At 46.0% G+C, this 26,312-nt stretch overlaps 1 protein-coding gene and 1 long non-coding RNA gene across 5 annotated transcripts in view; one reads left to right on the top strand and one right to left on the bottom strand.

Annotated features, from left to right (window-relative positions):
- Positions 1-732: 732 nt before the first annotated feature.
- LOC141573158 (uncharacterized) lies at positions 733-4,855 on the bottom strand. The gene is made up of 2 exons (XR_012498784.1): positions 2,112-4,855; positions 733-1,984 (listed from the first exon to the last, which is right to left on the bottom strand). It is a non-coding gene; the product is annotated as an uncharacterized LOC141573158 (long non-coding RNA).
- A 504-nt stretch (positions 4,856-5,359) lies between these two features.
- Positions 5,360-26,312, top strand: part of GATA6 (GATA binding protein 6) — a 30,400-nt gene continuing 9,447 nt past the window's right edge. The window contains exons 1-7 of one of the 4 annotated variants that reach the window (XM_019741248.2): positions 5,360-5,472; positions 6,357-6,468; positions 7,821-8,983; positions 13,425-13,594; positions 17,218-17,343; positions 18,218-18,305; positions 18,401-18,504. In XM_019741248.2, coding sequence (XP_019596807.2) covers positions 7,858-8,983; positions 13,425-13,594; positions 17,218-17,343; positions 18,218-18,305; positions 18,401-18,504 — 1,614 coding nt within the window. In that variant the 5' untranslated portion in view covers positions 5,360-5,472; positions 6,357-6,468; positions 7,821-7,857. Of the gene's footprint in view, positions 5,473-6,211; positions 6,469-6,723; positions 7,423-7,476; positions 7,572-7,820; positions 8,984-13,424; positions 13,595-17,217; positions 17,344-18,217; positions 18,306-18,400; positions 18,505-26,312 lie in introns of those variants that run through there. The other 3 variants (XM_019741251.2, XM_074340244.1, XM_019741249.2) reach the window with 3 other exon arrangements.

The raw sequence follows: 26,312 nt of genomic DNA, 5'->3' as shown, positions 1-26,312 counted from the left end.
TCTTTTCAAATTTACAATGAAGCTTAGATGACAATCTGAGTCTGGGTATTTTACTAAAGAAGAAAAAAGGCTCAGACATCCCCCTTCATCTTGGAAGTTGTCTGCGGTACTTTGCTTGACCGGCTCTACAGAAGTGCCAACATTCTAGACTGTAAACACTTCAAAACTAGAGGCTAACTCTTCTAGTTCTTCTTTACGCAGTGCATACCCAGTATTGGGCAAGGGCAGGACACTGGAGGACTGCATGTAGGTAGACAACCCTTTGGTCCTAATTCTCTGCATATTTGCCACATAGCTGACTGGAGAGGTCATATTTCTGGGAGGCAAATGCAGTGATTTTTATTTCTTGGGCACTTCGCCCCCCCCCTTTAATTGACTCAGGCAGGAGTGTTAGTTGCTTAGCAAATCTCCAAAAACCTATCACCAATTTTTTCTGCTGCCCTTTAAAAACCCCACCCCCACAGGGAAAAAAATCCAGTGAGAAAGGTCTCTGACCTGAGACAGCTCTAGGGCAGTGGCATCTGGACCCTGACCCTCGAATTGGCATTGCCTGCACACCTAGTGATACTAGCAAATTCCAGGGAAAGCTCAGGTCCTGCCTGTCTAGTGGGTTGGAACTTTCTGCATCTCTTTCGCCTTCTTCGGTGCAGAAATTACCCCTTTCTCTCTGATGATCCAATTTTTCCCTTCCTTGGAGCCTGGGTGAGGAGCAAGCATTAGATAAGGTGATGGTTTTAGAGTTCACTTTATTTGGAGGGGGAGATGAGAAAAGAGGCATCTTTAACTTCTGGGCGCAGCATGAGGTGACAGACAGAAGCTAAAGATGCTAGATTGAAGTTTGGAATCAGGGCTGTCTCCAGCTTTGACAGAAAAGAACAATGGGGGAAGGCAGAAAATGGGGGAAGAAGCCCCACTGTAGGGGAGCCAAGGGGGTCTCATATGCCACCCCCAGCTTCTTATCCTGCCATATTCAAAGTGATAGAAAAGGCATATGCAGGCCTGGAGTATGGGGAATGCTCCATCTACTTAGGGGGAGGACAGACAATTCTAGGGGAAACTCAAAAACATGTCATTTTACTCTCCAAGCCCACTTCCCAGTCCTGGATCAGGAAACTGGATATTTCCTACTTCATCTTTGGTGAAAGGGAAGGGATCACCCCAGGGGCAGGGCCAGCCCAGCTGGCAGCCCTAGGCTTTATGTAGTGATGCCAGTAGTAATTAATAATAATAAATACCACACTTCATAACCAAACCCAACCTGAGAATGACTGAACGATTGGACCTCTGCCTCCCACCTGCACGCTGTTAGTCTGCGAATCTACACCCTCCCATTAGCCTGGGTCTAATTCAGCTGCCGGGTTCCAGCCACCACGTTCTGACTAGGGTTCAAAAGAAGGTCTGCTCCCCACAACCAGAGATGTGGAGTAACACAGCCCTTCAGCAAAACCGCAGGGAGTGCGGGCGGGAAGGTAGGGTAGTTTGGCTTTGTAGTATTATTCACTATCAAAAAATAATCAAAATGGGATGGTAGTTTAGGCCCCACTGAGCTCAGTTTAGTTTTTCTGCAAAGTGCAGTGGGGCTGCTTTAGGAGCTCAGCTCCGGCCTGGAGTCCCCCGGCTCCTGAGACCCCAGGGCCTGGCACCACCAGGCCCGGCAGCCTTGGGACCTCCACATTCCCGGTGCTGGGGCCCTAGGTCCCGCCGGGCCCCTCCGAGGTCTGGGCCGCCGAAGTGGTGATCTCAGGGTGTCAGGGCGCATCCAGGCCGAGGGGAGGGAGGCCGGCGCCGGGGTGGAATGTCTTTATCGGGATCCGAGAGCCACCCGCTTCTCCTTCGCTTCTTTAAGCGATCTCGGAAAGACACCTTTCGATCTTTTGTCAGACATCTTGGCCCTTAATAGCTAAATTTATTTGGTTTAAAGCGGCCTTGGGAGAAGAAGGGAGGGAAAATCTTTCGTCGGTCATTGGGTGGCCTAGATAACAAGCTTTAAAAGAGAGAGGGGAGAAGAAAGTAAAAAGGTTAATGGATGAGGGGAGGGCTAGAAGGCGCCCAGCATGGGGCTTTTACAGCGACCCTCCCCCGTTCGCCCCCTTATCGCGGTCCTAACTTACCCGCGGCGTATGAAGTACATTAAGTCACGTAAACAGCGCGCGCAGAGGAATGCCACCGCGGTGACCTTTCGTGTGCCGCCGTAGCTAGCCCACCTCCGCGCCGCGCTGGCGGCCGCAGGCGGCGCGCGGGGGGCGACCCGGGGCTGCGGGGCTAGCGGCTGCCGGACCGGGCTTTCGGCCGCCGCGCCCCGAAGACTTGATTCCGGCCGCCCGGGGCCGGCGTTGGCGCTGCGTGTTCCTTACCCAAAGTGACACGCGGCGGGTCGAGGGTCCGGGGGGTTGGGGCGATCTCTAGGCTGTACAGTGTTCGCGCTTTCGCAGCCATCACCTGACATTTCTAAAGAGTATTTTTGGATTTTCGAGCATTAAGAAACAAAACAAAACAACACCCCCCCCCTCCCCAAGAAGCCACCGTCAGGACTCTGGGCGATGGCCTGCGTTGGACTGACAGTCGCTGCTGAATGGGGGTACACGCCGCCGCCGCTGGGACTCGTCTAGTGGGCCAGGACTCTGGCGGGAATGGGGGGCACCTAGGTAACCTCGTGTCCCTCGGGGAAAGCGGCCCCGGCACAGAAAGAAATACGGTATAAGCGAGAAGGCCCCATAAATCTGGTTTAAAAAAAACTCTCAATTTAAAACTATGTTTTAAGTCAGACATTGTATTCTTTTTCTTTCTGAAACGTCTGAAGCCAGGAGCTTTGTCAAATGGCAATATAATGGGCTTAAATTTGCAGCGGTAAAGGCACATGGTGACGGGGGTCCTCGGGGTCTCGCTGCTCCTCCGGAAGCAGCGCACGACTTGGTCCCCAAACACCCTTTCCCGTTTGGCAGCAAAGCCTCCGCCCCCTGCCCAATTGGCTGCTGTTTTCTTGCTGAATTCGAATCGCGAATAGTGGTGTGTCTCGGCCCAAATAAATCAGCCCTGGGGACAGGCCGCGCCCCGGAGCCAGCCCCTCTCCAAGGGTGAGGAGGGCGGCTGGGGAAGGACGGCTCACTGCGGAGGGGCCATCCTTTTGGTCTAAATAGTCCGGAGAGAAACGATTTCGTTCAAGTTTAGCAACCCCCAAAAGAAGAGACAGGCGGAAGGGAAAAAAAAAATGAAAAAAGAAAAGAAAGTGTGGGGGGTGGGGGGGTGGAGGAAGAAAGGAAAGGAAAGGAAAGAAAACACGAAGAAAACGGAACAACTTCAGAGAGCCTGCCTGTCTACCTGCAGCAGTATGAGGGCCTTCTAAAGCTCTTGAGTTTCTCCCTAGTTTGAGGTGCATTCTTTCCTCTTTACCCCATATTCTCTCCACCTTCCTGGACTTGGTGGAGCGCTTAGAGGAGGCTCAGAGCGCCGGGGCCAGGGGACCTTGGGGGGTGGCTTTGAAAATGTGCCGGTCTCCCGGGGTGTTGTCCCCAGGGCCAAAGCCGATGCGTTGGGAAAACTGAAAATTGGAAAAGTCATGCAACCTGGCTTTCTTTCTGTCTGAGTAAACTCTACTGGTTAAACAGTTGTGTTTTATTTTTAAGTTAATCGACCGAAAAATCATTTCATTACCCATTCCCTCATTTGGTTGGAAAATCACTCTAAAAAAACAAAACAAAACAAAAACAAAAAACACCAACTTGTGACCCTGCAGAGGAGCAAACAATGACCTTCCCTCCTCCCCTTCTTTGTTTTAGGCAATGTTAAAAAGAGATTGGGAATCTGGAGGGCAAAATGTTGGGTCCCTTTTCGAATCCTTAGAACTCTCACGTTGGGGACTTCCGTCAGTGTCTGTTTCACCGCTCACTTCTGTCCCAGGGGTGCCGGGGCCAGTGCACCCATCTCACCACTGCTGTGGAGCTTCGGGAAAAGCAGGTCCTTAGGGGGTTAGCTAATGTCCAAGGAAATTCACACGGGCACCCCCCTCCCCGTACTTGCAAATATAAAGAAACACACAGCAGGAATTGGGGGCGCGGCGGGCTGTGTGTCCTCGGGTCTCAGGCTTGGGGGCCTTCACAGCCAAAGGATTTATTTGTTAACTCGTCTTTATAGAAACCATCTCACTGAGATTTGAATTTAAGAAAGCAAATTTTGCTTTTAAGAGCAAAGCCGAGAAACAGTTGGACTCAAAGGAAACCAAACATTTCTTTACAGAAATACCTACCTACAAAGCAGCTTCTGCAAAACTCAGTCTATTTAAAAATTTGTTTGGAACTCACGTAAAAACCAAAAGAAAGGCATTCGAAGCCCTGGTCGGAGTTAAGCGGACCGCGCGGACTCCCGGCTCTCTTCTGGTAGTCCCACTCGATCGAACTCGGGTTAAAATTTAAAGCTTTTGGATCCTGCTCCAGTCGCCAGTCTCCGTTCCAGAGTTTTCTACCTTCGGTCTTTCGGTAATGCTACTACATTGAAACTGGGAGCCGCCGCAGTGATCGGGGGAGGCAGAGAGGAATGTAATAAAAGTGACTAAATTGGATGAGAACGGTTTATGGACCTTCTCAGTAGCAATTTAAAATTCAGAAATGTTTAGCAGCAATTTACAACGAAGAGTGGGGAAAAAAGAATTATTATCGCCAATTTCCTCGATTCCGTGCCCTCCTCCCCCGCGCTGCCAGGCCCTGTCCCCTACTCCCCCAGGATACACAGGTTCACAGCTCACAGTTAAACCGAGAGGAAGCATATACTTAGCGACGAGGTCTCACAATCTTTTGAAACCATATTTTACAACGCCCCTACCTACCCCAGTTCAACTCTGCTGAGTCTTCTCTCCCTTCCCCAACTGGAAAAACATGAAAACAAACAAACAAAAACAGCCCAAACGCTTTCAGGGGAGACTGACCTTTAGAAAATCATTCACTTCGATTTACCTGGAAAAAAAAAAAAGTGTAAAAATCCATTCCCACAAAACAACTCCTGCCCTAGTTAAAATTCTGTCTCGCCAGCCTTCTGGGGTCACGTCTGTCGGAAGAAGTCCCCTTTGTGAGAGAAAAGGAGCCAGACTTAATATCAGGGCTCCTGCCGCGGACGAACCTGCGGCCGCGCACTCGCTGATGACAGATCGGCTCTGATAACCCCGCGACGTTTATTTCCAGTCCCTGTGCCGGCTAAGGGCCGTATCAGTTTGTACACAGTTGTGATAACCATTTGGAGGGAGCGAAGAAGGGGTGTGTATGTGAGGGTGGAGGTGGGAAGGGTATTTCGCGCTAGTTCCAGGGAAGGTGACCCCCTCCCTCTTTCCAGGGACTTAATCTAAGACTTACCTGAAGTTCTCCAGAGAAAGCTCAGGGCAAACGGGACACCCAAACTCGGAGAGCATCAACGGGAGCGACTGGAATGGAAGCCCTTTTCCATCCTGCGCACCTCAGGGAATGACCTAGTACACCACTTACTAACGTAAGTACACCACGACCCCGAATTAAAAGTCCCAAAGGTTAGCAGAGAGTGTCGACGTGAACTTCCCTAAATTCCCCAGGAATTTAGTATATTTCTAAAAAGCAGGGCAGAGATAGGGAGCTGAGCACTCGAGTTCCTTCTTTTCCATGATAGAAGCCTCGACCCCGACGGCCACCACGACCTGAGCCCCAGGGTCTTGAGAAGAGGTCGGGGAAAGTTTAAGGTCGGTCACACACAGATACAGAGCAAAAAAGCTTATTTAATGTGGAGGGAGGAACGGGGAAGGCAGCAGAGCAAAGCATTTTTACCCCTTATTTTGGGGGTGCGTTGACCCGGGGCTGGCGCGTCTCACCCGCAGGGGTTGTGCACAGCCAACTCCTCCCGTGCCAACACCCCCCAGCACCACCCCCATGAGTGCGTGTGTAAATTGGGGCGGAGGAAAGTGCTTCGCCGAAGGATGGGTGTGAGTCGCCTGCCAGGTCAGGCGTTCTGCCACCTCCGCCCCTCCCCCCGGCGTCCCTGGGCTCGGCGCCCCCTGGATGCACTCGCCCCCATTCCCAGGACAGTGCTCGCAGCTCAGCTCACACTCGCAGGCTGCACAGCTCTCATTGTCTGCCAGGGCGGCGCGCTCCCCTCCCCCCGCCGCCCGCTGTCTCCTCCCCACCCTCTTTTTTCTCCTCCCCTCTCTCCCTCCTTCTCCTCCTCTTCCTCCTCCTCTTCACCTCCAGCGCCCAGCTGCTCGCAGAGCGCAGTTCCGACCCACAGCCTGGCACCCTTCGGCGAGCGCTGTTTGTTTAGGGCTCGGTGAGTCCAATCAGGAGCGCAGGCTGCAGTTTTCCGGCAGATCAGTAAGAGGCGCCTCCTCTCTCCTTTTTATTCACCAGCAACGCTGCGCAGACCCCGGACTCGCGCTCGCCTGCCGGCACCCTCGGCCTCTCTCCGCGCTCAGGAACACCCTCCGCCGTGGCCGTTCTCCATGCGCAGTGCCCACCCGAGGTTCGGCTGCTTCCTCTCTTGCTCATGCTCCTCTCTCTCCTTCCCTCTACCCCCCACCCGTCGCGGGCCACTCGGCCTTGGTTCTCCGGCCCTCTGCGGGCCGCGGTGGGCTCCGAGGGTGTCTCCCTTCTCCACTCCCGGCTGCAGTGGCTTCCAAGTTGCTGGGACACCGCAGACCAACTTCTGGTGTCTTTTCCTCTCTCCGAAGCGCTTATCTGCGCGCAGCCTTATCTCCGAGTTATCTCGGCGCAAAGGGGCGGGAGCCGCAGTCAGGCGGGCAAAGAGACTTCTTTCTTGCTGTCTAGCCCGGGTCTGTGTGAGAGCGTTCACTTTAGAATGGGTATCTCCGATGAGCCGAAGAGATTTGGAAAGGTAGCCCCAAGAAGGCCTGCCTCATTGCATTTCACCTCCCTCCTCCATCCCCTCCGAGTCTCCCTGTCATTCTTTCTACTCTCCCCTTTGGGGTGGCTTTGGCTGCGGGGCGGTCTCACGTCCCCCCTCCTTTTTTCTGTACTCCGCTCCACCCCGCTACGTCCGATTCCGGAACGGTCTGGCCTTTACATGGCTAGGGATGACCGCGGGGTGGGCTGGGGTGGCCCGGCCGGCGTGAGTGCACTGCTAGCCGCGTCTGGGGTGTGAGGCGCGGCGGCGGGGACGCGAGTTGGGCGTGAGACTCGGCCCCGCGGGCACCCCGCACTGCCTGTGCCCGGAAGGTCCGAGACTGCTGTCCCCACCCCGGCGCCCCACCTTCCCCGGCCAGAGTTGCATTTTCCTCTGGGGCTTGCGTTCCGTCTGTCAAAGCAGTCCGGGAAGCTCTGAAAGAGCCAGTGTGGGAGAACGCGGCGGTTTCGTTTTCGGAGACAGGTTGCCTTCTTAGCGCTAGTGATTTTCACACAAGCAACTTTCACTCTGAGGCATTCCGGGTGAGAGGAACCCTCAAGGAGGCGGGATAAGGTAGCGCCCACACTCAAAGCTACTTAAAAAGTTATTTTGTGTGTCATCGGCCTGAAGGGAGCCACTGTGGGGAGGAAGGAAAACCTCGGCCAGCCTCGCAGTCACCCTGGGATCTGGCGCGCGCGCGGATGAAGGATGCTGTGGAAGGGGTGGGCGGGGAGGGCGACGGGACCTGAGTTGTGCGGTGAGGGAGGGCGGGTATCTTGGTCCTTGGAAGATCCAGTGGCGGCTGCGCAGGCTCCATGCCTCTCTCATTCCCCACCCCCCACACCCAGGGCAGAAACGGGATCTTGAGGAATTTCATTAGCTAGGAAAAGGGGTGGAAGTGAGATGCCGTACAGTCTGCCCTTTGGGTACCCCTTTTTATTTCTCCTCTCGTCCCTGTCTCCCTGCCTCAGGAGCTAGAAGTCAGCTTGCAGCGGCGCCGGACTGTGGATGGCCTTGACTGACGGCGGCTGGTGCCTGCCGAAGCGCTTCGGGGCCGCGGCTGCGGACGCCAGCGACTCCGGACCCTTTCCAGCGCGGGAACCCTCCACGCCGCCTTCCCCCATCTCTTCTTCCTCCTCCTGCTGCTCCCGGGGTGGGGAGCGCGGCCCAGGCAGCGCCGGCAACTGCAGAACGCCGCAGCTCGACACGGAGGCGGCGGCGGGAACCCCGGCCCGCTCGCTGCTGCTTAGTCCCTACGCCTCGCACCCCTTCGGGGCTCCCCACGGACCTTCGGCGCCCGGGGTCGCTGGCCCCGGGGGCGCCCTGTCGAGCTGGGAGGACCTACTGCTCTTCACTGACCTCGACCAGGCCGCGACTGCCAGCAAGCTGCTGTGGTCCAGCCGCGGCGCCAAGCTGAGTCCCTTCGCACCCGAGCAGCCCGAGGAGATGTACCAGACCCTCGCCGCCCTCTCTAGCCAGGGGCCGGCCGCTTACGACGGCGCGCCCGGCGGCTTCGTGCACTCGGCGGCCGCCGCGGCAGCGGCGGCGGCAGCGGCCAGCTCCCCAGTCTACGTGCCCACCACCCGCGTAGGTTCCATGCTACCGGGCCTGCCGTACCTGCAGGGGGCGGGTAGCGGGCCCGCCAATCACGCGGGCGGCGCGGGCGCGCACCCCGGCTGGCCCCAGGCCTCAGCCGACAGCCCCCCGTACGGCAGCGCAGGCGGTGCGGCGGGCGGCGGGGCCGCGGGGCCCGGGAGCGCCGGCTCGGCCGCGGCGCACGTCTCGGCGCGCTTCTCCTACTCGTCCAGCCCGCCCATGGCCAACGGCGCGGCGCGGGACCCCGGGGGCTACGCGGCGGCCGGCGGCGGGGGCGCGGGCGGCGTGAGCAGCGGCGGCGGCGGCAGCTTGGCGGTCATGGGCGGCCGCGAGCACCAGTACAGCTCGCTGTCGGCCGCGCGGCCACTGAACGGAACGTACCACCACCATCACCACCACCACCCGAGCCCCTACTCGCCCTACGTGGGTGCACCGTTGACACCCGCCTGGCCCGCGGGACCCTTCGAGACCCCGGTGCTGCACAGCCTGCAGAGTCGCGCCGGAGCCCCTCTCCCAGTGCCGCGGGGCCCCAGCGCAGGTAAGGGTCTCGCCGCATCGTGAGGGTGGGGACCGGAGACTGTGGGACGCTAGTGGCTGTGGAGCAGCTACTTGACTTGGGCCCTGTTTTCAAAGCTTTCCCGTCGGGGTGCCCAGGAGTCGGCCTGGCCCCAGGCAATATTTGCCAGCCTCTGGCTGGGCGACCCAGAATCTGACAGCGTTGATGTGGTGGTTCTATTTTGCGAACTGTCTCAGTTCTTTTCCACTAAAGAGACTGAATGCTCAGTGCCTAGGAGAAGCTCGGGGACTTGAATAGTGAATGGGGTGAACAATTGGAAAAAAATGAGCCCGGGAGGGAACCAACAGGACCTGAGCCCCGTCGCAGACACTAGTTTACAGGAGTGGGAGAGTGAGACTCCATTTGAGGGGGTAAGCTTAGGAGTGTGTTGGGTACTTGATTCACTTTCCCCTCATATGCACATACAGTCTCGACCGATTCACCTCTCCAAAGGTGAGAAGTGTGTTTTAAAAGGACTCCACAGTGGGAAAGGACCTAAGGACCTAGTTGGCATCTCCGCCACCCCTTCAGTGAGATGGACACCTAGACTGGTCAGCTTTGTGACTATCCTGAGGGAAAACTGATGTGTGTGTGGGGGGGTGAGGGGGGGAGGTGTGCTTTGACTTCACATCAGCTGGCAGGGTGTCTGGGGCTGTTGTTGGGACTCAGGGGTCCCGGAGCACATCTGTTCTTCCTCTAGAGTTCAGCCCACCAAATTTTCAGTTTCCAATCCCACTCACACTTTATTTCTAGTGTCTGGGGCAATTTGGGGTGACCTGGGAGAACATAATTGTCAAAATACCTGGAAACTCCCATATTTTGAAGTGTTTTGTTCTGCTTCAGCAGGGGAGGGTGTGAACTATCTTTTCTAGCCTGATGAAGACATTTTGGCTTCTTTCCTCAGCTGCAGCATTCTGTGTCTTTCTTGGTGTTTTCACAGGTCTCTCTCTATATTTAACCTGTTTGATAACCTGAGGGACTCCTAAGACAAAGCTTTTTTATTTTTTCTTTTTTTTCCCCTGTTGTTTGAGGGGAGCTGTGGGAGTCACAGTGGTGGCAATGACAAAGGAGGCGCATCAGCCTACACGATCCTACCTGGTGCTCTCACACTCCAAGTCTGGGCATTTCGTGGGAGCCCCAGCCATCTATTTAGGGCCAAGTACTTTAGGGGCCCTAATTAGGTAGGATAAAGTGAGGCATTGCTAGGTTCTAAAGACACGCTGGAAACTGTAGTGGCCTGAAAGTGAAGGATCTTATCTGAAAAGCACCCTCCCAGGAATACTGGGAGGGGGCAACAAGCTCTTCCTCCACCCTCTCTAAGATTTTGGTATAAAAATTCGCTCTTCTTGCCCCTACAAAGCTGTCTCTGGAGACCATCTTTAACCTCCTGTGTAGAGTGGGGTCGGGAGGCCCTGCAGAGGTCACTGTGAGTAGAGACTTGAGAGAGCAGAGAGCATTGTCACTCTTTCTGCGGCATAAGGACCCACGTCTGGCTCCCTGAAGCAGAGAGACGAGGCAAGGAGGAATCTTCAAAGGATGGGAAGGGTGGTAATGGTTAGGGTGTGAGGCTTTTGCACTCTGAAAGGGTGTGTGAGTTGGGTAGGGGGCAGGCAGCTGCAGTTGGGGCAAGGTCCTCAAGTTCTGCCTGTTTAGTTGGTGACACAGCTTAGCATCATCTCCATACTCCTTTCCCCTAGTCTTCCAGCATTTCACAGTCCTGAGAAAGAGAAGTAGTCCAAAAAACATAATTGGCATTTTTTGTTTGGTGTTTAAAGTAACTAGCTCTGTGGAAAATGCTTTTAGAAGCAGTAGGGTGCAATTGTAGGCAAGTTATGTTTCTTTTCATTTTAAACATAGGCTAACCTTTCATTAATTTTGTCACCTTTTGGATAAGACACTGAAAAATTACAAAAATCTTCTGTAGACCCAGAGTATGTGAAAAAGAAAAGCCAACCAAAAAAATGGGAAGGGATTTGGGAACACACCCAGGCTTTTTTTTGCAGTCTTTTAAGAAGGTGGGAAGCTACTGAATGAGAATAAACTAGTCTCGAGGTGGGGAGGGCAAATGACCCTCACGTTGCTTGTCCTCACAGGTGTTTTCATGCTAGAGAGACCTCCGTCCCCAACCCCTATTCAGCTTCTTAGCTAGATTCTCTGCTTCTCCCCTTTGAGTTTTTTAAACAAACCATTTTTGGAGGCACCCTTGAATCAATTTGGGCAAACAGCCGGGCTAAAACCTGAGTGCTGAGCTTTCTCAACCCACCAGGTGTGGAGGCCTCTGGGGACCTGCTCCATACACCTCTCCCAGGTTTTTGTGATCAGTGTGTAGTGGAGATTCCTGGGGTGAGCTCAGGGTCCTCACAAGCCATTCTAGTCCCTAGGCCCAGTGCCCTCCTAAGCTCCGGGAAACTATGTTCCATTCTCTGGGTCCTGCCTGGGAGGACATTCACTGGCTGAGTCCCTCTCCCCTGAGTCTCTCACTCCCCAGAGGCACATGAGGCAGCCATGTTAGGAGAGAGATGATTAGGGGGAAACTGATGAGCTTCCAGCCCCTTCAGATTTTGTAATTTTTATTTAAAAATGTTTATCTTATTTTAATCACTGATAGAATTGTAGCTGCTAGGTAAGGGGTGGGGAGAGGTAGGGAGAGAATGGGAGCTATAGATTTTATTAAGTAAACTTCATAAATTTTATTTATCCAAAGTGGACTTTAAGTTTTGTCTTTGGGTTTTCAGATGACTAAAGAGATTTACCCGGAGAGTTCACACTATCTTCTCCTGGGAGTCTTTATTGTTTCCAGCCCGGGGTAGAAGGCCTGGCGTAGGGCTGGGTTCTCCAGGGAATGTCCCACTCCTCTATAGAGAGAGGCTCTGATAGGTAACATTTTAAAGTCAACAACAAAGACAAATACCTTGTTTAACTTCAGTGTCCTTGAAGTCCTGAGCGTTTTACTGATTACCGTAGTCAATAGCGGCTTTTAGGGTGGAGAAGAATAAATCTTTGTGATATGTTGTAAGTTGCAGTATCCCCATGACAACTTTGAACTCATTATGTAGGATGCTCATTTCTTTTAAACTTATTTCTTGAGAAAGGAGACTTTTGTAAGGGTAAAAAGTAGTAATGGAATTAAAGAGTATTTATACCAAAGACACATTTAAATATATGTCAAACAGTTAATGTTAGAAATAAGTGGTAAACTGCATGGGAATGAGAAAGAATAGAATGGCTTGATAGCATGCATAATCTTCTCTAAAGTGTGATGTTTATTTACTTAAAAATTGATTCAGAAATGCTCTTTAAAGGAAGCCAAATTGGAACGTTTAAACTTTCTGTAATATAAATAACCCTAAACAGAAGGAGATATTTATTTTAAGTCTATTTAAAAAGTACTTAATTAATAAGTACCTATCCCATTTTAGGTAATATTCATTCATATTTAACTGATGGGGAAATAATAAATGTTACAGCCATTTACTCTTATTAACAGGTTTAGGTTAGTTGTGAACTCCAAAAACTAATCAAATAGCAAAATAGACACAATTTAGAAAGATTGCATAAGTTGAAATTTTAGTGTAGGACAATAGGAAACGGTTTTATTTAGCACTGGGGCGGTCTTAGTAATTTTCTGAATCAATAAAATATCAACCGTTTGTAGAAATGTTGGAGATAGAAGCAACCTAATGAAAATCAGAATATTCTAGTCTCTGGTCCTTGTAGTATGAAAAGAATACATTTGTCTCTGTACCTATTGATGTTAGTGCGTTATTTTCGCTGAGGAGACCTGAGCCATTTTTCTAATTAATTGATATAAATGCCCAAGAACAGTATTTCTAATTTAAATCTCTAGTTTTTTTAATCGGGGAAAATGAAAGGTGGCAGATATAGTAAATACTTTTTCAAAGAAAAAAGAAAGATAGAAGAAATAAAGCAACCTCAGTGTGTCCTGGGATATTAGTGGGCTGGAGCGGGGGTCAGTGATCAGTGTGAATATTATACGGCTTGCTCGGATTTGGTAAATGTCATACTGTAATTATGATGGATTCAGTTTTGAAAAGCTTGGGAACAGCCAGAAAGAAGGGGTCAGGGGACCCAAAGCGACCTCTCCACAGCTCATCTCTCCACCCTGAGGTTCTTGGTGGTAAACGGCAAATGATTCGGGTTATGTTTTCAGAACTGGCTCCTACTTTCCTGGGTTTTTACTGGGCGCGCCTAGGGGTGCAGAGAATGGTCAGGATCGATAGGGACCAGCCAGCTTCCGGCTTGGCTGCCGACCCGAAAGACCCGAGGGGTCGGGCGCGGGCGGGGAAGGTGGCAGTGTGTCGCCAGCACTGGGACTAGGGGGACTGGGGGTCTTCGGGGGAGTCTCGGGAGGGGCGCGCACGGTGTGGCCTCACCGGGCCTTTCGTCCCCGCTCTCACCGCAGACCTGCTGGAGGACCTGCCCCCCGAGAGTCGCGAATGCGTGAACTGCGGCTCCATCCAGACGCCGCTCTGGCGGCGGGACGGCACCGGCCACTACTTGTGCAACGCCTGCGGCCTCTACAGCAAGATGAACGGCCTCAGCCGGCCCCTCATCAAGCCGCAGAAGCGCGTGGTAAGTGCGAGCGCCACTCTCGCCTGCAGCGGGACCCCTGGGCAGCGCTGCTCCAGCGCCGCCCGGCCCAGCCCGCCCGACCCCGGAGCCCCCGCGGAGACAGGTGCGGCGCGGCCGGAGACCGCCTGGGTCTGACCTGAGCTCAGGGACCAAGTTGTACCCTTCACTCCCCACTCGCTGGCGCCCGACTGGAAGTCTAGGGAAACGAAAACAGCCTTTTCCCAAACTTAAGACAGAGAAAGAATGACATCCTTAAATGAAAGAGGTAGGAAAAAGAAAGGTGTAGGGTGCTACCATCTTTTTGCAGTACAAAAATCTATATCTACATATCTCTATATGTCCTTGTAAATGCACAGAAATAATCCTGGAAGGAAACACAAGAAGTTAGTAATGATGGTTACCCCTGGGGAGAAAGACAGGGGACCGACCCAGGTCAGGTGAAGGAAGATTTTTTTGTTCATTATGTACTCTCTAGTCTGGTTTGGATTTTATTCTTGAAAAACCATGCTTGTTTGTGATACACCCCCACTCCCTCACCCCACAGAACATGACAACAGACTCCTTTTCTCCCCACCGCCTTGTTTGGGGTTCCTTTGATTCTGTCCCTTCTACCTCTGGGTCCCTTCTACCTTTTCTCCTTGGAGTGAGACAGGTTTTAGCCCCAAATTCCATCCATCTTTTGGTTTGCCCTTGACTCTGGTGAAAATTTACTTACTCTAACCTTAGCTATTTTGAAATCTGGCTCTTCAGAGAGCTACATAGAACTTGAGAAAAAACGCAGTCTGTGTGTTCTTAAGTTGAGGATTTTCACCAATATGGACACATTTTACTATGTTTTAAAGTATGGACATTTTGATTTTCTTTAGGGATTAATCTCTTATTGTCATTGTGTTGTGTGTGTTGTGTGTGTGTGTGTGTGTGTGTGTTTAGGAGAGGGTATTTACTGCTGTAGTGATTAGAGAAAATAAAGCTTTCACAAGCCCCACTGTAAGACTAACATTTGTTTAGCCAAGCACTCCTACTCTAATACCTTTTAAAGTAAAATATTTTACAGTTAGATCCCAGACATCTTAAGTATCTAAGTAATTTATTTAATTGTTATACTCTAATTAGCAGTAACAAATGCTACACATGTTGTTTCTGTTAAATAGATTAGAGTGAAATTGCATCACAATGTAAGTCTGACACCTTAAGAAGAAGCAATTAGTTTTATGGTTGTTTTGTTTTTAATGCATTTAAAATAAAGTGGCCAAGGTTAATTTAATGAGTGTATGTGCCTTAATCTTGTTACAACCTCCCACAACTTAAAATTTTCTTCAAAGCCCATCCTTAACTTCAGTATCTGATTCCCTATGGTTTTTATTTTTCTTACATGCATATTAAAAAAAAGAAAAAGTAGTGGCCAGAAAATATTCCAAGAAAATTCCTGTTCTCATATATTAGCCAGTGTATTCACAATAAAACTGATTATCATTGTTATTTATTTATTTGTAAAGGCGCGTTGAACTGAGTATTAGCTGAGCTCGGAAAGGTAATGTTTTTCTATAGATTGAGGGAAAAATGGGTAGGATAGTAGCCATTTAGGTTCTAGTAACATTATAAATTTGATCTAGTAACATCCATATTTAGATGGTATCATTTGTTTTGTGCCCTTACCAATAAACATAACTTACCAGAAAAATAATTTTAACATCTCTAAATCAGTTAGTTTTCCTTCTGTGTGACAGGTGTCTTGGCAGTAACCAAGGTCAACCAATGTGCTTTGTAAATGGGTTATAAATGATACCAATTGCAGGGTGTGTTTATCAATTAGTTCTCCTTGTGGGCTTCTTATTTATGGTTTTGATGTATCTACCTTAGTTATCAGAAGTAGAATGTTGAACCCAAGTTTGTTTAGCCAGCAGTACAGAACCAATCACTGTGAATTTGAACTTGTAATACATTGCAAAATAAGAGATTTATGGTGTAACTTGAATTCCTTGTCAGTGATGAACATAACTGAGATCACTTGTTACAAGGAACTTTTATAACCCATTCACCTTCATTTTACATGTTTATGAGGACTGGCTTCACTTATGATCTGCAGTTGACAGTCATAAAGTTCTTTGTTATAGTGGCAAATTCTGATAACAGGTTTGCTTCACATTGGCTCCAAATTCCACTGGAAACTGTCATAAATGACCTGTTTATAAAATGAACCTTCCTGTCCCTAGTTTATTGATTTCACATTTATGAAGAGAAAAGAGTGCTCTCCTAGGAAATTTTCTTTTAACCCTAAAGAAAAAAAAAAATAAAGAAAAAAAAAGCCCTGATATGTAAGGTTTTATATGTTTTCATCATTTTAGCAAAGCAATTCCCCAAATAATTCTCCTGTCAGCCAAGCATATTCATTTCAACCAAAAGTCAAATTGATTTTTTCTTAGCACCAACTTTTTCAAATGTTTTAGTGCTAAGAGGATTACCAGTGTCTCTGTTTTTATAACTTGTCTGTAAAGAGTGATGCTAAAGTAATATAACAGGATGTGAACTGTAAATACAAAATTTAATCTTTTAAATTTGCCAGCAAAGGGTTTGGCAATCTCTGTCCTTTAATCTGTGAATATTCAATACATGCTCAATTTTTTTGTGTGCGTTCTTTATAACTTCTTTTCTTAATCAGTGCAGCTCACTTCCCAAATTCTGTAACTTTAAACTTGCTTTGGTTCCTGGATTTCCCCCACGTTTTTTTTTTTTTTACTGAAGTCATGGCACCGTTTTTTTTGAGTTGCGTATCTCGGTAATTTAAAAACAAATTTAGATTTTTTGCCATTCAGGGGAGGAACTTATAGTGGGTTAAATTTTCATTCTTTATAATTCACACAATAATTTAGAGGAAATAAATTCCTTTTAATGATATTACGGGTATAGGGAACATGGAAATCAGAATGTCGGTGCTAGGGGGTTAACTTTTTGTGATAATACCATCTAACCCTTTGTGTGAACAAAAGTTAATTACTGTATTGGCAGAGTAAATAAAATATATTATTTTCATAGTATATAAGACAATGCCAGCATTAAAACAGTGCCATAAAATTTGCTTATCCTTTGTAAAATGGAGAATACAAAAATTCAGGCAGCATTTGATCATGATAATTATGGAATGTATTAAAAATATTTTTTGACAAAAATTCTGTACATTTTCCAAAATCAATTTCTATTACTATATATTGGCACTTTTGAAGTTTCTGGTTTATTCCTCCGCACATATCTGAGAAATAGACCTGATTAACACATTGGCAGGCATTTGCAATTGCATTTCATGACTCTTATATCTCAGACCTGACAGCAGTGAGTGCACTTTTTGGCCAACGTTGTGACTGCATCCCGGTTATTCTATGAGTATAATCTACCCCAACACACTGGAGCACATTAGTCATATGTTTAGGATTGAGCACACTATGTAACACTCAAGTTTCTTGGTCCAGGAATTACACTTCAAATTTGTTCTTCTCAAGGGACCTCTTATTTATAATAACCAGGTCCATGTTTGTTGATGACAAAGACACAATACATTGATGTGTGTAGCATATACATAAAAATCACTTCTAACTGTGCACTTACTTTCTTGTGCTGCTTTGTTGTAGCCTTCTTCCCGGCGGCTTGGATTGTCCTGTGCCAACTGCCACACCACAACCACCACTTTGTGGCGCAGAAACGCCGAGGGCGAGCCTGTGTGCAATGCATGTGGACTCTACATGAAACTCCATGGGGTGCGTCACGTATTCTGCTCACATGTAGACGCGTTTCGTAGAGTTTGTACATAGTTTCAGTGAAGAAAAAAATCAGCAATGGAGAAGGGATGAAAGTGAAAAACCTGATTTTCTATATGCATTCTATTGAATCTAGGAAGGTATTAATCATATTAAGCTATTATCTTGCATACCAATAAGAAACAAAAAATGATGGCAATTAAAATGTCACACATGTCCATTGTAAGACATTCCAATTTTAGAAATATTAAAATGTGGAAAATGTGTGTTTTAGAATTTAACATGACAGTAGTAATCCTTTTTTTAAAAATAAAAAACTGCATAAAGAAAAAACATGGAACCAACTAGAAATGCACAGTAACTGTTTTATATCTTAACTTTAAAAATTTCAATACAATCAGATATATTTATACAAAGAAGTAATAATATATTTGATAGTTAAAATTATAGTTAGAAAGATTCTATACTTCATTTTAAGGATAGCACAAAATATAAACATGTCAGTCGTAAAAAAGGAAAATAACTTTGTATATATAGGAGGAAGAGAATATATGATCTCTTTGAAATAAAAATATGCATTCAATGATTTTACACTGTAATTGCAATTGTTAAAACAATAAATGTTAATTGAAGGAATCATTTCTTCCCGGTAAATCACACCATTTTCTCTGAAGGTGGGGACCTCTGCCTTTGATGGGGAAAGTGTAGTCTTTGTGCAGTTGGAATCTATTGAGTATATATAAAAACTGGATTGAGATTTATGCCAAATTCTTTTAAATGAAGGCTTTCAGTACTGATGTTGGGTCTTTAGTTAAAGTGTGCTTTTTCTTCAATACATTTATTAAGCGTATGGCCTATGTGAAATTTTTTTTAGGTGCCTCGACCGCTTGCTATGAAAAAAGAGGGAATTCAAACCAGGAAACGAAAACCTAAGAATATAAATAAGTCAAAGGCTTGCTCTGGTAAATATAATAAAATGCTATTTGATTGTAAAGTATTTGCCAGCCTCAACAGTAGAGTGTATGTATATTTATGAGGTTAATTTTGACTGTTGCAGGTAATAGCAATAATTCCGTTCCTATGACTCCAACTTCCACTTCTTCTAACTCAGATGATTGCAGCAAAAATACTTCCCCTACAACACAACCGACAGCCTCAGGGGTAAGTGTTAAAACAGTGTAGACTCTTTTTAAAAAACTAGTGACTAGCTCTCTAGTATATTATCGCAAATTTTATCTTATCTGTTAGTACAATAATCTAAACCAACAGTTCAGTTTAGTTAGCTGATACCTAAGAATAGTTTTTAGAGGAAATTACATTTAAATGTCAACAAAATGACAAACTTAAGTACTTTACAAACCTCTTAATTAAGATCTATATCATGTTTTTATGGTTAAATTAACCCAAGTAAAAGCAAGAAGTTTTGGTTTGAAGTGCTTTAAATTGTTTTATTTCCAGGTTTTTATCTGAGTTGATATATCTATTTCTAATGTAGATCAGAAAAACTACCAGCTCAGTGGTTTCATATATCTCAGAGCCCATGACATTTAAATTGCTTTTGCTTATATCAAGTCTAACTTTTTTTCTTTTTCCTTTCCCTCCCCTTTTTATTCCTTCCTCCCTCCCCTCCTTCCTTCCTTCCTTCCTTTTTAAAAATCGTCTACCCAAAGCACAGCTCATCATAATGTGTCATGTGCTACTGTTTTCACCTATCTTCCTTCACCTAACTGTCCTCTTGCTGGAAAGCCTTGCCTTCTTCAAATGCCCCTTAGTTATCGTGCCTAGGCTTCTTTCAGCCTGTGACAAAACTGAGCAATTTGGTTTGTGAGCGAGGGTCTTTGTGAAGATCACAGAATTAGTTTCCATAGAGCTGTGATTGAAAATCCATTTTTCTCAAGTGAAGAGCATTTTCCCACCCTAGTGTTTCCCAAATTTATCTGGAATGCCCTTTTAAAAATGACTGGGTCTCACTAAGATCTAGGGTGGGGCCTGGGCGGCCAGACTTTATGGTAGGATTATGCTCAGTAGTTTAGGACGAAACACCAGCATTAAAATCCCTATTTAGTTAGTAATTCTTTTCTACATTTAGTTTTGCCCTATTTGGGGTACTTTGAAATACTACAGATTCCTGGGCCCCACCCTGGATTTTCTGAGTCAGAGTCTCTGGGGGCGGGGCATGGAAATTTAAATTTTTTTAAAACAAGCGCCCCAGGTGAAATTGAAACCGCTGCCCTCAAGGTGTCTTCCAGCCAGGGTTTGGGAACCACAGAGCTGGTTTCTTTTCATCGTATTTTTATTGTCTTCAACAAACAAATTAAACATTTAAAACAATTTTAAACACTGCTTAAAATAGTATTTCTTTCTCTTTGTCCTCTAACCCAAATTGTTTTGGGTGTTTTCTTTAATGAAACAAGAAGTGTGATCAGAGGGAAAGGAAAAAAGCCTTTGTGATTTTTGTTTGTTGCAGACACAGTTAAAGAATCTTCCTATCCTTTATAAAGGTGGACTCTGGCGTACAATGTTTTTACAGGAGGGTTAGATGTAATTTTAATGATCTACAGTGGTAAATAGGAGGGTCCCTTGTGGGGAAATGAAAAGATCAAAATTATTTTAAAATAGTTTTGATTATGCACTAAGTCCTCAGAAGCAATTATGTAGCTAAATGAGGCAAGACAATGTTCTGGTTTTCCAAAGCCTTGAGGGAGCAGCCAGGTTTTTGGCCTCAGTGTCTGTCTTTTTGAGCTGAAATGAGGATAGCTGCCAGCTCCAAGTCACTTTTGTTGGTGATATAGTCCAACTTAAGCATGGCAAAAGCCAAATTTGAATGATAAATGGCACAGAAATAGAGCTATTTGCCCAACAATGGTCTTCAGGGACTTGGAACCCTAATGGATGGAATCCATTTTGCTCTCGTGGTTTTTGTGATGTAAAATTTCAAAACTGGCTGTTTGCAACTCCAATCAGTGGCCCTCCCAGGAGTGGAGCAGTGAAAAGGCAGTGAAAAGGCAGTGACAGGTTTTGGTCCTGGCCTGTCTGGAAGACAGACCTCGGGAGTTCGGGCTGCTTTGGTGTTCCAGCATCTCCCACCTGGGACTCAGCACACCAGAGGTGACTTGCGGGCCACTCCATACCCTTTGGAGGATCGCACAGTTCCCTACCAGAGACCAGGAGGCAAAGCAGCAGGATTTGAGAGATTGGGAGAATCTGAGAACAGTTCCACACAGGTCTTTTGTTGCAAGCTGCCATCCCTCTGTAGCCTGGGCAGCCCCCACGATGGGGCTGTGTGAGCTGCCGGCAGCCTCAGCAATGCTTCTCCACAGCTTTCCCAGGGGTAGGAGGGGTTTGGGGGGGCGGTGTAGGGATGTGTGGGGTGGATTGCCCGCCCTCCTCCCCTCTCCCCAGGGACCCATTCCTCCTGGCTCCACAGGCACTGGTAGGGCACCTGGGTTTCCGGGCTTTCTCCAGATGGTGAGCCCATCCTGATGTCTCCATCAGCCCCTCCCTACCTGAAGTGTCTGTTGTGGGGAACTAGGCCTGCTTGGCAGAAGCCAATCTACTGGCTGCCTTTGGAAACCGTCCCCCTCCAAGAATAATTGTAGGCTCCAGTGGTTTCCCCAGGTCACTACCAAGGAGTGCCCGTGTGTGAGTTTGGGTCTCTGTGCACTTTTCAGAGCCTTCTTTGGGTGGACTAGGTCTTTGCAAGTGGCCAGCATGGCCGCTGAGGAGCAGTGAAGAGCATGCTGGAGGAGTTATCTGTGAGCAGCTGGCAGAAGCATTTGTGGAAGGTGGCCATGTTGACTAAGATGTGTCATTTTGCCATTTTGATCATGGTTTAAGCTGTTGGAGGGCAGTTGGTATTGGGACCGACTGCTTCTATGATTTTGTGAAGTGCTATATGTAGGTGAGGAAAATGTTCTATCCATATAGCAAGGTTGTGTCTGGTACATAGTACCCTGCACCTCCAGGGGCTCAGCATTGAAGCCTCTTATGATGATGGGTCTATCCCACTGATCTCCAGTGCCAGCTGCGGTGGAAATTAGGGGGAGCCTAGCTTACTTGAGATAACCGAGCTATAAAACAAAGGGCAATCTTAGGCGCACTCCCAGTCAAAGGCAGGAACCGGGGGCCACAATCATTCTCCTATTTGGAGATTAAGTGGCAGCGTAACTGCTCCACCTTGTGAGTTATAGCAAGGAAGTTGCCTAAGTATTATCAAACTTGCTGTGTTAATTCCCCCCTCATGTCCCCAAGAAATCAGTTCTAGATCACTAGTAGGCATTCCCAGCAGGCTTCTTTTCAGTCCTGATGTTCCTACCCTGCCCTGCATGTGGGCACGTTCAGGAGGTGGCACCAGGTCCGCAGTGTGGCTGGTTCCTGAGCTAACCTGGCGGGAGCTGAGTATTCTGGAGGGAGACACTCCTAGTGCTGTGTGTGTGTGTGTGTGTGTGTGTGTGTGTGTGTGTGTGTGGTGGGGGTGGGGGGTGGGGGGGGATGGCTCCAGAGCTCCTTCCCCGCAGGATGAAGGTGTGGGCAGGATTTCTATCACACAGCAACAGGCATTCTTCTAGGACAAGTGTCCAAGTGCCACGAAAATCATTTTTGCACTGTTCTGAGGTCTCATTTCTTTAACTTTTTTTGCACGTCTTAGCTTGCTACATCATGTTTTAAGTAAACCTCTGCCTGGGAAAAAAGGAGCCATTCCTTTTGATGGACATCAGGTTGCTGACCCAGCTATCTTATGACTCAGTTTCTCTTTGTTATAACTGTGCGTGTGTTGTGTGTATATATTGGACGTAGAGAGAAGGCAATTTGTGTCCTGTGTAAGATCAGGAAGACCCACTGCCATATAGCCCAGGGTTAAAATAGCTCATGTCTCGTTCCTTTGGAATTCTTTGTTAAGAAATGTGTTAAACTTAATTTTTGAGAGACAGTTGATTATTTTTTTTTGTGACTTTTGAATTTAAAGACAAATTTCCCCAAAATAGTCTTCCATTCTGTCTAAAATTTTCTTATACATGTATATTTACTGAAAAATGTGTATTTAGTTGACTTAAATACACATCAAATTTTCTTTGGCATTTATATTATCTGTGGAGTGTAGGAATATTTAAATCTTGCATTGAATTCCATTTATTGACTGAGTTATGTCTTATAAGGTTTTTTTTGTTGTTATTGTTAGTTAGGAGGTAGACATAGTAACATGTTCTATTTCAGTGATTCCTAAATAAGATTTAATAGTCTATAAATATTCCTATTCTTCCTATGACTTGTAACTAAACATTTGTAAAACTGGAGGATAGTTTGTGTGTGTTATGTGTGTATAATGTATATAAGTGTAATATGTGTACATATAACATATATCATTTATAAACTTTATAGTTCAATCCCCAAGTTTTATTAAATAAAAGGTATTTTTTAATTTCCTTTGAAACAGGAAAGATTAATTTGGGGACAAAATAAACAGTGAGACTTAATGTCTGAGAATAAATCGCTGAACATATTTTGCCTGCCTAAAAATAGTTCTATAAATAATTGCTAAAAAATTAAAATCTACTTAAATTTGTATTAAAACTGCAAATATGATGTTGAAGTCATCATTAAACATATAATGTTGAAATAAATGGAGATGAACTATGTATGACTAGCCCTTGCTTTACGTTGTTGTTCCATTTTGAGAAGCATTGTGAGGCTCTGTTTACAATTGAGTAAAACAAGGGCCCTGGCCTCAAATTGTTCATAAGGTGATGGGGGCAGGTATAGACAGAACTTATTGCTGGTTAGATTTGGAAGTGCTTTAAATGAGTGACAAAGTACAGTGGGAGGTGAGAGGAGGGAATGGTAGATTCTGACTGCAGAGCTGGACATGGCTTCATAGAGTAGAGAAAGTTTGACTTACTTGGTAGGATTTTTGTAGGGGAAACAATGGGGTAGAGGTCTCTAGGAGGAAGAGGAGCATGGTATCTGTGGCACTTCAGAGACGTAGATTTTGGAGTTCAGTAAGTATGACTGGAGTGCAGGGTATAAGAAGCCAAAGGCAGGAGGTGAGGCTGGTAAAATAGGCGGAAGGTAGATCTTTGAAACAATTTCAAGTTAATACCAAGTTGGCCTTAAGTGGGGCCCAAACTACATTCATTGCTAAATGATGGACTTTTTCTATCCCTCACTAAAGTGACAAATGTATTTCTGTCTCTATGCTAGAGTCCAACAATTAAAACATTCTTAGCTGGGAGTATTTTGATAATTGATATAAACAAATGCTAGCATGCTCCTACTTGTACATTTTATAAGCAGGGTTCCTCCTCACAATTAGTAAAAAAAAAAATCTTTCCTTGGAGTTGGTGACACACACTGACCTTATGGCTTATAATTAGTTTCTCAGTCCCCAGGGCTGCTCAGGGAAAGAAGGTTTGGGGTGGCTGCCTGGTGACTCTTCCAAATGGAAACATTAGATGTGGTATGTTAATGATAGGAAAAAAGTTTCCTCACCTTTGTGGTTCCTTGTTGGTGACAAACTTCCACAAAAAGAGGCAGCCATCTTTAGACGGAGAGAAGGACCTCACCTCAGGTTCCTCACTGACTGGTTCTGTGCTTTTGGGTGGACCTTACCCACTCTGTGGTCACTTACTATTCAAATAGGTATCTTCATTCCTGTCTCATTCTTCTGGGATTTGCTATGTTCCGAGCTAGACCTGTTTTCTTATTGTCGTCACCTCTTGATAATAACATCATTCACTGATCTTGTCAGAAGATGTACTTCTGAGCTGCATGGTGCTAAATCTTGTGCTTGAAGTGCTTTGAAAGAGTTAATGCCCATCTTTAAGTGCTTGTAGCCGACAGGCGGTGATTTAGGGACCGACAGTTGTTAGGGTATCTGGATGTCTTTATAAGGTCTTCTGAAGGAAGGTTAGGTAATTTGCAGATTAATATTTAATATTTTTTTATAGATTTTATTTTATGTATTAATATTTGCATCCTATTGTGAAAATGGGAAAACACCACTTTAGTCATGTAGCTTACTTCTTTATTAGCAAATTTTATACTCCGATGTCCTTTTCTCCAAGTGATTGAAGCACTTTGAATTTACTATGGCATTATGGTTGGCCACAAAATAATAGTTTCTATTATTATTAACTATTCCTATAATAGTTAAATAGCTAAAAGGTACATCTATAAAGGACTTTTATATACAGTAGAGTTGCTTTCACTTAGAGGAACGTGATTATGAATAAAGGGTATAATTCAAGAGGCTGCTGAAATAGGGACAAAAAGTTACTGCTGAGCTCCTAACTTAACTATTCCACAAGAGCCTTTAGAGTACTTGAAAGCCAGACATTAGTGGATTAGTCTTGCATTTTATCAGCGTACTCTTGCTTTTGAATTTTCTCCCTTTCTCATAAGATAGTGGACATAGGAAGGCAGGAAACAAGCTTCTGTCAATACATTATACGTGCCAGGTGTTTTATGTACATTTTCTCTTTTATTCCTAATTATTACTCTACTAAGAAGATGTTTTTATTACCATTTTTCATTTGGGGGAGCTCAGAAGGTAAGTAACAGGACCAAGGTTATGTATCAAATTAAGAGGCAGGACTTGGACGTGGAGTTAGGTCTGGCAGATGCAGAGTCATCACCAGGGCATGCTAGCTTAACGTGCGATAGTATGTGTGATGTTGAAGTCTGTGCAGAGAAGGTATAACATTTTCTTAATGAAATGTGACTAATTGTGATTAGTAATTTTCAGCATTAAATATTGTCCCATTAAAACAGGTGGGAAAATAGCACCAGAGAAGCGATTTGCTCGTGACCAAATATGTAAGGCACATTGTGTGCATTGTCTTGTTAATATTATACTTATTAATAAAATGTATTATAGTACTAAGGCTATGTTAGTTGGGTAATAGAAAAAAAATGGGTAGCAAAATTTACTGTTGTTGTACCTAATGTGATTATTAAACATTTCTCTTAAAATATTAAATATAAGATTGCAGTACTAGAATACTTCTAATGGTATAATTTAAGTACATACAGTGACTACTAAGTTAGTTGGAAGTTTTCAGAATGTTCAAATTGACTTCAATTAATTTTTATAAAAGCATCGAAAAAAACCAGTTTTTAATAGGCAAATGTCCATTTTTTCCCAGAGCTTATAGTCCAAGATACTCTTTTTCTAAATGAATAAAAAGAGTTAAAAAGTCATTAATCTCCCACAAGTGTCTAAGAGTTGCGGTTACGTCTTATTATTGCCTCATTTATAAACCAGGGCCCGGAGTGACTCCATAAGGTCACAAAACAAGCCAGTGTTGAAGCCGGGACTGGAACCGACGTCTCCTGCCTCCCAGTCCAGGACGTTACCACTCCCAGGAGTTGACCAATCATCATAGTTATTAATATCCTACTTGCCACTTGCTACAAGCCATGAACATAAATATTTTGCTGGCATTTTATCTTCACGTTCCCTATGTGCCAGGCTCCCTTTCTTTCTTCTTTCACAGCCCCTTCTAATAACTCACGTTCCTCTCTGACCACATTGGCCTTCACTGTGAAAGTCACACGTCACCCTGGCAGGGAATTTTGAAGCATGTGGAGTTTGCATACTTTCCTTTTGATCTCAAGGCCTTTTTTAGATTTTTTTTTTTCGTGTGTGTGTGTGTGTGTGCGCACGCGTGTATGTGTCACGGGGAGGATGGTAAGAATGACTAGTTAGAAATACATAGTACTACCTTAATATCCAGTGGCTTTGTATGTGTATTAGGAAATGGTAAAACTGTTCTGCTCTTTAAATATTTTATAACATATATGTCCACCCAATTTGTCACAGGAGTGTGGTTTATTTAATAAGTGACACATTATCACAATCTGAAAACCAGAATACTAGGTAAAAAATAAGTGTGGGAAGAATGTCACTCACCTTTTCATATAGCCTCAGGTTAGAAGGCTTCATGTCAGAACACAGCTTTTCTTTGTAGATT

Source organism: Rhinolophus sinicus, linkage group LG09 (assembly GCF_036562045.2).
Source record: "Rhinolophus sinicus isolate RSC01 linkage group LG09, ASM3656204v1, whole genome shotgun sequence".
NCBI classification, from domain to species: domain Eukaryota; kingdom Metazoa; phylum Chordata; class Mammalia; order Chiroptera; family Rhinolophidae; genus Rhinolophus; species Rhinolophus sinicus.
The sequence above is the reverse complement of the archived record's forward strand: the minus strand, read 5'-3'. Positions and strand labels throughout refer to the sequence as shown.